Source organism: Rattus norvegicus, chromosome 16 (assembly GCF_021556685.1).
Source record: "Rattus norvegicus strain SHRSP/BbbUtx chromosome 16, alternate assembly SHRSP_T2T, whole genome shotgun sequence".
In the NCBI taxonomy this organism is placed as follows: Eukaryota; Metazoa; Chordata; class Mammalia; order Rodentia; family Muridae; genus Rattus; species Rattus norvegicus.
In genome coordinates this window covers 5,352,121-5,364,230 of record NC_141549.1, presented here as the reverse complement: position 1 = coordinate 5,364,230, position 12,110 = coordinate 5,352,121, and the positions used below count along the sequence as shown (strand labels likewise).

Here is a 12,110-nt window from a genome sequence, read left to right as displayed (position 1 = left end):
CTGTCTTGAGAAAAACCAAACAAACAAACAACTAACTAAAAACTAGCCAGCACAATATGCGTCAGATTCAGGAATGTTTCTGAATAATAAAAGCCATTGCATGAGGCTGACTCACTCTTTTCAAGCAGGTAGAGCTAAAGAAAGGAAGGAAGACAGACAGACAGACAGGAAGGAAGGAAGAAAGGATGGAAGAGAAAAAAGATTTGATTGCTGTCTCCATTTACGAGGCCCTGCCTTCAGAGTTCAGTTATAGAGGAGTGGGGTGGGTGGGCATGGACCCTGTGTGACAAACCATGGTGTCTCTGATGCGGAAAGGGTTGGGGAGCTGAGTCATGCTGCCAAGGCAGTGATTTCGTGAGACAGGAGGCTGCTAAACAGAGAGGCGGCGTGTGGGAAGGAGGAGTGGCTGGCATTTCTGAGCCACCTGGCCAGAGCCTTTGACACCAGCCACTTGTACCTCGAAACCTCCTGTGATGTAGATGAGGGAGGATCAACCTTTAGTCTGTGAGCTATAAGGATTTAGACACCGTTCGAAACTGCGAAAGATTTTCATAGTCTATCAGATTTCCAGAAAAAAAAAAAGTTCTCAGAGAGTGTTAGACCCTTATCTCGCTGATTTGAAGGGATTTTATCCCCCACGGTGCTCCAGGAAAAGCTCCATGAAGAACAGGTCAAACACAGACAGGACTGGCCCATAGTGGGAACTCTGATCACATGGAGACAAAAGGGAGCTGCAAGAGGGGGTGCTGTGCAAGGTGCATGGGGGGCGGGGCGGGGTGGGGGAGAACTCTTCTTGCAGATCTGTCAGACTAGATGAGAAAAGCAGAGCAAGTTATATGCGGCCAGGCAAGATGTGAGGGAAGGAGGCTTAGTCTTTGGAGCTCTGTGAGTTTTCTGTAGTCTTAGCATTGGCTTGAGGAACGCTTCCCACTCTGCAGAAGAGTCGGTGAGCAAAAAAAAAAAAAAAAAAAAAAAATAACAGAACAAAACAAAACAAAAAAACAAGACAAAACAGAGAAGGATCTGTCCATCGGCATAGTCTGTAGTGATGCTGCCCAGTTACAGAACTTCTTGGTACTCATTTGCAACAGTGTAAATAATTTAAGAGTTTTCTGTAACGCTGGAGGTACCATATGACCCAGTTGCCCTGTGTGTCAGAAGACTACCTTGGGAAGGAAGCAGAAAGCTCCCTTGCATCCTGGGCCAGCTCTTTATCCTGCCTCTGACCACATGTTTAACATCACAGATCCATACCTCGGGGGTGCCTCTTTCCCCTCTGTTTGGCCAGCTAAGAACCCTGTAATCCTGAGAAGGAAGCGAAGGAGGTGTGAGCTGTAGGATTTGATGCAGGACAATTCTGTTTGTGGGGCCCCTTGGACTTCTGAGAGAACTGTTTGAGTGCTAAGCCAGTGAGGGGCAAGTGGAAGAGACACCATGGTTGGAGAGGAGAGGTGGAGAATAGATCAGAAGTCACTGAAGGCGAGGCTGGGAGTCTCGTTATCATTAGTAGTGACAAAGGGAAGCAGTAAGCATCAGTCAGAATGAGCTGCACAAGAATGGGAATGCCGTTGGTAGTAAGACGAGAATGCTGTTAGTGGTAAACAGAAAGAACCCCACTCCGGGGTTAGGAGTCAGCACGTCCATCCTTTTCCTAGTGAAATAAAAGGCTGAGGATCCTCAGAGGCTTCCTCTAGCCCTGCAGCTAGTCATAAGTTCCTGGGCCTCGGCTGTGAGTGTGCTCACTGTACCCATGCCGAGCCCCTCGTTCTCGAGGTCACACCTAGATTTTGTTCTTAAAAACGTGTGCTGCCTAGTCAAGATATCATTGGCTTAGAGACAGACCTGGCAGGACAGCCCTGGCAACTGGAAGCCTCTGACTCTGTACAGAGTGTAACCACCACCTTCAGTGTGTCTTCCCAGGGCTGTCAGGAGTCAACAGGCACAAGCCAGTTAAGCATGTAGTGTGAAAATCCTAGCAACGTAAACCACACAGAATGCACATCTAAGTAACTTTTTTTTTTTTTGGTTCTTTTTTTCGGAGCTGGGGACCGAACCCATGGCCTTGCGCTTCCTAGGTAAGCGCTCTACCACTGAGCTAAATCCCCAGCCCCCAGAATGCACATCTAAATTTGCAAATCACACGTACATCAGAACCCAGAACCGATATAAGATACCAGGACCTGGAAACTGGGAACCAGGAAAAGCTAGGATACGAATTTGTGGAGAAGGGCATGACCTGGGTAGCTGACAGGGTTGGTAGAGGTGGTTATAAAGAGTAAGTTATCTTGTCCTCATCCTTGGGAAGCTTTGGTGTGGTAGACTTTCTGGATGAAGGAAGATGTGACGAAGGTACAGTTAATATGTGTGTGTGTGTGTGTGTGTGTGTGTGTGTGTGTGTGTGTGTGCCCATTCTCACACACATGGGAGCACAACCACCCCTCTGTGCCCCTTTCTATCAGTGGACAGTATTGTTGTCTCCCCTTTGGCTTTCCCAGCCCCTCTCCTGGTTGCCATGGGTTCCGTGGGGACTCGGATGTGTCCCCTCATATGATCCATGTGATGTGCCCTTCATAAGTGCTCATAAACATCTGGCCCTGCCTGCTCTGTCCAGGGGTATTTTAGTGACGCCTGGAACACGTTTGACTCCCTCATCGTAATCGGCAGCATTATAGACGTGGCACTCAGCGAAGCTGACGTAAGTATACACCTGTGTGGCCTGCGTCCCCTCTCTCCTGTCTGCACATTCTGCTCCCTGCCCTGATGTGGCATCACCTGGACAAGTCACAGGTCCCAGTCACACATGATCGGAAACTAGACATTTCCTCACAGAGGCTGTGGGGGAAAAAAAAAGCCTTCTAGAGTAGAGCCTTAGCCCAAGGCCTCTGCAGACACAAATCACCTTTGCAGGGCTGACTCTGGCACCATTGACCCCAGGCACTAGTAGGCAAGGTAAGATAGGGTGTCTCTGGTTGTCTCCATTCGCTCTGTCAAAAATCCATCCAAAGTGACGTTATCTATGACATGTTTGTCTCGGAGCGATCTTTCAAGTAGTCCAGTGGCATATTGTTAACGCTGTCCTTTTCTTCTTTCTCCTGTTGTGCTTCCTGTCTTCTGTGGCTTCTGAATGCCTAACAGCACTATTTCACTGATGCATGGAATACTTTTGATGCCTTAATTGTTGTCGGTAGCGTCGTTGATATTGCTATAACTGAAGTGAATGTAAGTAACAAGCTTTGTGTCCCTCAACGCGGTCGCTTTCGTTAAGTCTGACGTAGAAGAGACTAGAAGGCCCAGCCGTGAATCCCCACGCACATAGAATTATAGACACGAGTTCATTTTGGGAGATGAAAGTCAGTTAGTGGTCTCTTCATCCCTCCCCCCTAAAGAATGTAAAGTTGTCACTTTGGAACTAAAACAATTATTTTTAAGACATCATACTCCATCTTTTAATAGTGTGGCCTTGTACCCACAGGGTTCTGTGACGGTACAGGAGACCCCTATAGCCATGCCTGGCTTTGAGATAGTTACTGTCATTGTCCTAGCTTTGAGTTGGCTCTGAACCTAACTGGTGACGCCGGCCCTCGATCCCTAAAGAGTGATGCTGGTGTGTTTCGGGAGGATCAGTACACTCCTTGTCACGTGAAGTTTATTCTTAACGAGGGGGCACATCCGTCATAGGTGAGGCAAGCCCCACCACAAGCAGCCTGACATCTCAAACATCAAAAGTCTGATAAAGGGACTGTCAGTTTGCTCAAGTGGAGGCCCAAAGCAGGCAGGAAAGGGCCCTGTCTATTGGCCTGTGCCGTGTTCGTCCACAGGCTTTAGTGTATGTCAGTGTGTGTACTCCTCAAGGAGCCGGGGGAAGTGGCGTTGTGTGGTATTGGCTTCTGTTTTGTGTTGCCAGTCCAGTGCTGCTCCTGCCACTCCAGTGCTCTGCTCTGCCTGGCTGACATATGCAGGGCCGAGAACTGTTAGGTCCATCCTGGTGCCCAGACTGCCTGTATGGAATGGAAACATTGGTATTCCTTGATGCCCCTCTGATGAGCTAAGGCTGACTTGGTCAGTATGGATGGTTGGACAGCCACTAGCCTGGCCATTCCGGCCCCATTTTAGCCTTGACCTATGTCCAGCAGAGTGACAATATCTGCTGGGAATAAAATGATGTAAACATTCATGACAATATGTACTAAAACAAAGGCGTACAAAGACATACTATTTTTTATGCAATTTTCCTGTGTACTATGCAAAATGGACCGCAAGGTGTTACCATGGCCACCCAAGTATGATGTAAACCCTGACACATCAAAATCCATGTGACGCCAAGATAGTGACATTTCACTAGGCCTGGATACACACGTGCCCCCACCTCCTTAAACCCAGACTGTGTAAATTCAACTTTACCAGACATTTTTCTATAGGCATCTGTAAAATTGTCACTCATGGCAAGTGAATAGCATTGTTTGTAAAATAATCTGGTGTTACTATGAGAACAGCACCGCCCTACCTTGACATTCATATGGCAAGACAACTGACTGCTTTCATTGTCTTGAAGCATGTAAAATATCTATACCGTGTGCCAAGGAACTTCCCACGGATCAGAAACGACCTACGACAGACCTACCACAAACTGATGTCCCAATAGACTTTTAGGTGCTGTGAGGCAGAGGTCATAAACTCTTATTTTCTGGGTACCAGGATGTAGCCAATGCTTGTTGACCAGCTAGACCCAGCTTCCTCATGCTGCCCACCTGCTGGCTAGCTAGTGTGACTTGGAACACTGAGAGGTAACACCTGCTTCATGGGCTGGAATCTGACCCTGCTCCTCAACTCGGGCCTGGCCTTGCCTGTCAGTGTCTCAGGGTGGCCGTGCTTCTCTGTGGGTTGGGAAGGCTTATGCGTGAGTGTCCGGTTAGCAGTTCACATCAGGTGTCCGTGCACGGCTTCATTCATGATATCCAGTTCTCATTGAAGACTTACCCTGGGGAATCCTCCCAGTTCCCAAACCTGCTGTCAGTCAATAACCTTTCCCTGACTAGCTGTACTCTGGGAGCAAACACTTAGCCTTGGCTTGGAAGCTCCCTAGCCTGTGTTACCTACGAAGATCTCAGCGTTGGTCCACTGTCCCTTGATGCAAAAGTTATGCTCCCATGACTTCCCATAGCTTATTTATCCCATCTTCAACATCAGTGTTACCGGGAATCTACCACTCAAAGGCCTGGAGCTAGGTTCTGGGAATAACCAAAGGTTAAGAGACAGACAGACAGACAGAACATCCTTCATCTCTGATATTATAAATATGTAAGAATGGAACTATTTATCCCCACATCCTCCCTCCACACATACACAGTTCCCCACGAGAGAGATGCATGTCATAGCCCCAGTGGCCTTGTCCCCTGATGTCCAGAGTCAACTGAGCATGAATATCCTTGGTCCATCGTTGTCTGGTTTGAGTTGCCATCGTCGTCGTCGTCGTCGTCGTCGTCGTCGTCGTCATCATCATCATCATCATCATCATCATCATGTTTTGTGATGTTTAAACCTGCCACGCTCTTCCCCCTAGACTGTCGACCTTCCTTTTCTGTTGCCTAATTGATTTTTCATGTTGGTTTTATTTTTAGAAAATTGTAGCGGCAAGTATATATAATCAATATATACGGTGAAGTCGTTAAGCAAAAGCGCTTCTAGAGACTGTATACCTTGTTTCTGCCTTCCCACCTTTGGTGTTTCACTGAGTTTCACAGGACTTGCTAAGGATCAGCCATGGTCGCCTATACTGTTTCTCCTCCCATATGTCCTCGTGCCTGGCTGGGGCCTGAGCTCAGACTTCTTTGGTCAGTCATACTGATTCTGTGACTTGCCACACGGGAGCTCGACTTGTTAGCATTCTTTGCCATGGAAAAAAGATTAAGGGGTGGCCCTTTGCATTGTCCTGTTTGCATGCTCACCTGGGTCTTTCCATCGCGATATCTTCCCATGCTCCCCACCCTGTCTGTTCCTGGTGTGACAGCTCTCCTGGGCCTGTCCCCTTCACCGTGGTTTGTCATACCACCAAGCTGCTGAATGTTGGATGACACCCCATTGGCTGACTTTGCTTTCTCTTCGATGCCTGGTTTGTTCCTTGGGTTCTGAAATGATCAAGCAACAGGGGTTCTGACCCGGGGATGGATGTCTGTTGCCCACGTTTAGTCTTTTTTCCATCCCATTGTTGCCTAAGCGGGTGAGGGGTGGTCTTGCTTAGAAACCACAGCTGCTTTGTGTTATCAAAGAACATGTAAAAAAAAATGAGCAGGAGCTCGCCCCCCAGATCCTAGGAGTTGATGCTGCCCTGTCGCGTGCCCAGCTTAGACCGGGTCAACACCGCGTCACTCTGTTGTCAGAATGAGCTCTCAAGTCCATCTCGTAGCCAGGAACTGGGCTGAGGAACGATAGCTTGCGATAGCAAAACCTACTGAAGCTGTCCGTTCCAAACCTTTAGATGGTGACAGGATTCTACTGAACGTCATGGAGGGAGCCAGTCTTTGTCCTGCCCCATGTCCTCTAGGGTCACCTGTGGATGGCTTCAGAAGCCGAGCATAGGGTCAGTTAACTTGCACACCTTGCCCATCCTCTGCCTGTCCTTCCCCAAAACCCCTCTGGCCCTTGGAAAGGGGGCAGACGTTAGAGTTTAATCCCTCAGAGTCCATTTCCATTTCTTCATCAACTCTTCATCAAGCCCCTGCAACAGCTCTAGCAGCCCAAGTGGTCTCCCGTAGCGGCTCCACTCACTGCGACCACCCTGCAGCGGTGAGCTATCTGTGGCGTACTTGACCTAACGTTGCTGCGGTCTAGACAGGAATTCTCCACTCTGAGAGCACATCGGATTAACTTGGTGGCTTTCAAAACTCCTGAAGTGTAAAAGGACCCAGGACAATTTAGGAAATAACTTTCGGGTGGCATCCGGGCAGTGGGGTGGCTTTAGAGTGTACCCCAGGATCAGAGCAACTGGCCTCTGCAGACAGAGCAAAGCCATCCTAGGGGTCTTGAAGTTTGAAAGATACTTCGGCAACTTGCATGGTCCCCCCACTGCTGCCAGATACATTCTCCCCTCTAGCAGGCCTTCTGCACTGGGAAGTGTGGTGACGGGGCGATGTCTCAGGCCACTCTGGGGATGCATGCGGCCTGTAGTGCTTTGGTTTTCCTCCCTGTGTTGTGTGGTCCACTGCTTTGTCTCCTGAAAAAATGCTATCTCCTCTCATTCTCCTTAAAAAAAAAAAAAAAAAAGACAGTTTGACTAGGTGTTGTCCGCTCCTGTAAGCCCATGTAGAGGTGGTTACATAGTGAATTTGAGGCCAGCCTGGGCTACATGAGACTTCGTCTCAAAAAAAAGTTTAAATTTAGTGATTGATGATTGTCATTCTTCAGATAATAGATAAAAATAGGCACATTTCAAAAGTCAATTTAGCCAACTTTCATCAGCCCAAAGGAAGAGGATCACAAATGGAGGGATCATGTGCATGGAGTGGCACAGAGGGGCGGGCAGAAGAGAGCAGGCTTACCAGTGCTCTTGCAGATCCCACATATGCTACAGGTGTTTGGGTAACGGGCTCTGCTCTGCCTCCTCCAGTCCTCTGAGCACAGACGAATGGAGGTGTGCACACACACAACTACACAGTCCTTCGCATGTGCAATCTAGCTGTCCGAGCGAGAGTGCTGCCTCCTTCTCCACAGCCCTTAGGAAGAGTGATGTGGGGGACAAGCACCCTGGGAAACTAATTTCTATGTATATCAAAGCCTTAAGTTAAAAAAACAAATAACAACAACAAAATCCCCCATGATCAGAGCTAAGAATAGTGGCTCACATCTGTAACCCCAGAACTTGGGAGGTAGAGACAGGGGAGTCAGAGTTTGAGGCCAGCCCAAGCTGCATGAGACCCTGCTCTCTGTCTAATTACAACAAACAAACAAAACCCATCTCTTTAAGGAGGTGTTACTTCTGGGGTGAGGCAATAAAAGAATTTAACAAAATTCACGAGCCTGGGTTCTGACATGCCTACACATGCTTCTAGAAACATCCCCATCCACACCCCTGTATTGTTACACTGTGTGCCACAGAAATCCTTTGTTGGGAACCACCAGGAGAGGATACCGCCCTTTGTCAGGAAGACCCACTGCCTCAGTGGAAATGACACTTGGTGGCAGGAGAGATGAGAAGCTCTTTCGCCCATTCTTGCTATTGTCATTTCGAGATGCTTCCTGGTAGGGAAAACTTGCCTCTAGCATTTCTGTATCTTCCTAAGCGACTCCCCAAAGTGCTGTGCGAGCCTTGAGTAGAGAGGAGGAGGAGGAGAAACACCCACCCTGGAGGTGGGAGAAATAACCATCCATCGGCAGTCAGACCTGGGGGAGGCTGCTGGAGGGAAGTCTAACCTCCATCTCTTACACTAACCAGGACTTCTAGTCCTTCAGCAGAGACATTGATCCCCGGGAGCACGTGTAGGGACTACTGTTCACCCCATAGTTAGAGTCTGTCCATTGCTCCAGGCCAAGAGGCCTGCTGTAGGAGGTGAGCTCCTGTGACAGAGCCAGAGCAAGGAGGTTTCCCTAAACCTGCGTCTTCAGAGACCATGAAGGCATGTACCACAGTCTTTGAGCAGGCATCAGTCATCCAAGACATCCCATCCCTGGGAAGAATTAGTGTGTCCGTGCTTCCGTCCATGGATGTTGTCCACTCCAGCCCAGTTCCAGAGTGAGGCACCGGTATTGTCTGGGGAAGGGAGCGAGCTGTGCTGACCAAAGACACTTAACTACACACTTGTAAAGGGGGGCTGTCTCCTGAGCCATTGCCTCCTTCCTCCGACATTAACACATTTCAATCTTTGATTTCTTAAAGCCATCTGACAGTGAGAATATCCCTCTCCCAACTGCCACACCTGGGGTAAGATCAGGGACTGGTCCCAGGGGCTGGGCCTTCTCCTTGACTTTATTTGACCATGTCGAGTTTTCCACTGGTGTCCTGTATTCTCCATGATCGTCCTTCCAGAACAGTGTCTGTAGTGGTTTGCACTCATCATCCGTGTCCAGTGCTCTCGAGCCGCCCAGCGTTCTCCTCTAACACAGTAGAACACGTGGACATGCATGTGCCGTGTGGATGCCGTTTCCCCCCTAAGCCCTGTGTTGTTAGCATGTGACTTTTTTTCTTTCATATCATGCTTTTTGAGGGGTAAGGCCCTAGAAACGCATCTTCAGTTCTCACCTCTGTCACCTTTGCGTCCGTTGCTGTTTTTCTGAAAGTGTCGCATGTTCTGCTTTCCACTGGGTCTGACCTCTCCGTGATAACCCTTCAGAACTCTGAAGAGAGCAATAGAATCTCCATCACCTTTTTCCGTCTTTTCCGAGTGATGCGGTTGGTGAAGCTTCTCAGCAGAGGGGAAGGCATCCGGACTCTGCTATGGACCTTCATTAAGTCCTTCCAGGTAAGAGCAGCCTAGGCCTTCACTCTCTGTCCTTGACAGCATCTGTAAGGCAGAGATGGTCCTCCTCCCGGGAGAGAGCTCTCTCTGTGTAAACACAGAGATTATGGGAGACCAAGCAAAAGGCAGAGATAAGACCCTGAGAGTCAGAGATCGGCGACATTTTCCGTACAGGAGAAATGTAAACCTCAGGAGCTTCTGATTGCCCAAAATGTCCAGCAACAATGGCGTCCTAGGGAGGGAAGGTCACTACAGACTCCCCGAAGCTTGGCAGCCTGTTATGGTGTCGTGATCTAAGTAACTTATAAAATAAAGCATTTAATTGGGGCTTATTTACAGTTTCAGAGAGTGAGTCCGTGATCAGCATGGCAGGAAGCACGGAAGTAGGATGGCAGGAATGGGTGCTAGAAAAGTAACTTAAAGCTCCCATCTTCATTGCAAGTTATAGGCTGAGAGAGACAGACATATAGAGATATAGACACATAGACACATAGACTGGGCCTGGCCCCAAGCCCAACCCCAGGGACACACCTTCTCCAACAAGGCCACACCCCCTAACCCTTCCCAAACAGTATTCAAACATATGAGTCAATGTGGTCATTGTTCTTCAAACCAGCACATAGCCTTACCTCTCTTAGATGGATTCTCTACTTACACCAGGCTACTGGGTGCTTGGTAGAATTGAGAGTTTAGTTCATCTAGGTTTCTACCAGGCCTTATTGGACACCTATGATTCCATAGGTTGGTTCTAGTCCATTTGAGAGCAGAGCCAGCTTCTCCTTTGCCGTCTGGTGCCTGCTGTAGACATTCTGCTTGTCTAGACCGAATCCGTTGAGGGTGAAGAATAAATACAGATGCGTAATCAAAGGCACAATCATGTAGGGAATTCATGGCCATGCCTTTCACTTCTTCATCAGCTGGTTTCATTCATGATTCAAATGTTATGTGAACAAATGAAGATATATAAAGAAAAAAATTCAAGTTTCCCCCCCTAATACCCTATGGGATAACAAGTAGAAAATTCCAGTGTTTGTTGTTTTTTGTTTGTTTGTTTGTTTTTTAAGTAGGGAAAAGGGAAAGAGATGGCCTTGAGGGAAAGGAGAAGACAAAGGCTCACAGGAAGGAAATTACAGTCCTGTTAAGGAGGATAGAGACTGAGGAAGAAGGGTGTGGCTCAGGAGAGACAGGCCAAGCGCCATAGGCAAGAGAACCAGTGTGTGGCCAAGTCCTGCAGTCCTTTGTGGTTACTCCAAGTTCCAGAGATGAGCTGCTAGGATAACGGAATACATTCTTGTAAAGCAATCTTGGGTCTTGGTGAAATTATTAAACTTAAAAAAAAAAAAACAAACCAGTAGGTAAAGAAGCCATGTGACAGAGTAGTGGTTTGCCCTGAGACAGTTGTCCAGCACAGTCCTCAAACATTTGGATGTCTAGGAAGAAAGTGCAAAGTTTCTCAGGAGCTCAGTAGTTCCCTTGGGGAGCTTTTGTGGGGAGAATAGCCCTGTGGGACCCCAGTAAGCACTCCATCGGTGAGCATAGTGGGCCAGGCTGCACGTCCCAGAGCTCCAAACCTGTCCTAGACAGGTGAGAAAGGCCCACTCTAGTCAGCTGTGCTTGGAATTAAGCCCAAGAGCCTAGGCAGCCCTGTGCTACCATACACATAGATGCGTGTGTCGTCTGTGGTGATGCTGAAAAGCCACGTGGGAACACGGGGTAAGAGGACTTGTTTTGTGATCTGGCCAGACACATATACTTGCTTGTGTGCTTTTAAAAGAACCCTGTGCTTGTGAGGATCTGCCAGCTTCCTTTCTTCCGGGGCCCAGCCTGTGAGCTTGTAGCTGTTTTCAGATGGGCACATGGTCCAGCATTGAAGACAGTCTCAGACACAGCGAAGTGCACCCGAGTTCTATTAAGGAAAAGCAGCTCAGTAGTTCCCTTGGATCGATTTAACCAAGAGTAACCCCCGAGTTTGAGGTCTCCATGTTTCTCCCAGTCTTTCATCTGTCTGTTGTCTGTAACTGCTGCTTTGTCTGTGGTACACATCTGGTCTGTCCCCGTGTCTTGTCATCCCTAAGGCTGACTGATGGCTCACCGCCCCTAAGAGAGGGAGTGTTCCTCTGTTTTTACTGAGCAGCGTAGAAAGCATCACTTACAAAAGGCATGAGGCATCGCTTTGCAGAAAATTTTAAGAGTTTTACAAGAGATCGAGTCGTTTACATCAGACCCCAACAGCACTCAATACTGCAGGCAGGCCCTCACTTAACACACACACACACACACACACACACACACACACACACACACACACTGCTTTTCAGGTCAGGGGCATAGACGAGTCCATAACTTATCATTGTTGTGCATTATCTTAAGTTGTAAAAGCTTATTACATAGAAAGACAAGTAAGGTCGGTTGATACATTGTTACCTTAAAGACAAGTTAAACAAACAGACTGCGTGCACAGCAGGATTAAGGGCCAAGAGACCTCAAGGTGTACTAAGGCAGAACTTGCCCGCTCTTTGAATGTAAGGGATATTTTCATAAAATGTATCACTGATGGTGCATTTTAAAGTGTTTTTGCATTCTTAAATGGCTTTTGACCCTCTGGCTCAGTCATTAAAGTCCTTAAGGTCTCGCGGCAAGGAAAACCAGAACGAAGGTTAT

General features: G+C 48.1%; 1 protein-coding gene across 15 annotated transcripts in view; it reads left to right on the top strand.

The window, feature by feature from the left end:
* Positions 1-12,110, top strand: part of Cacna1d (calcium voltage-gated channel subunit alpha1 D) — a 294,624-nt gene that overhangs the window by 246,631 nt on the left and 35,883 nt on the right. For 6 of the 15 annotated variants that reach the window (XR_015639379.1, XM_087588025.1, XM_087588023.1 and 3 more), the window contains 2 exon segments: positions 2,612-2,695; positions 9,324-9,452. Coding sequence is in view for 12 of the 15 variants with exons in the window: in XM_087588025.1 (XP_087444151.1) it covers positions 2,612-2,695; positions 9,324-9,452 (213 nt within the window). In the remaining 3 variants the exon portion in view is untranslated. 15 annotated transcript variants of the gene reach the window in all.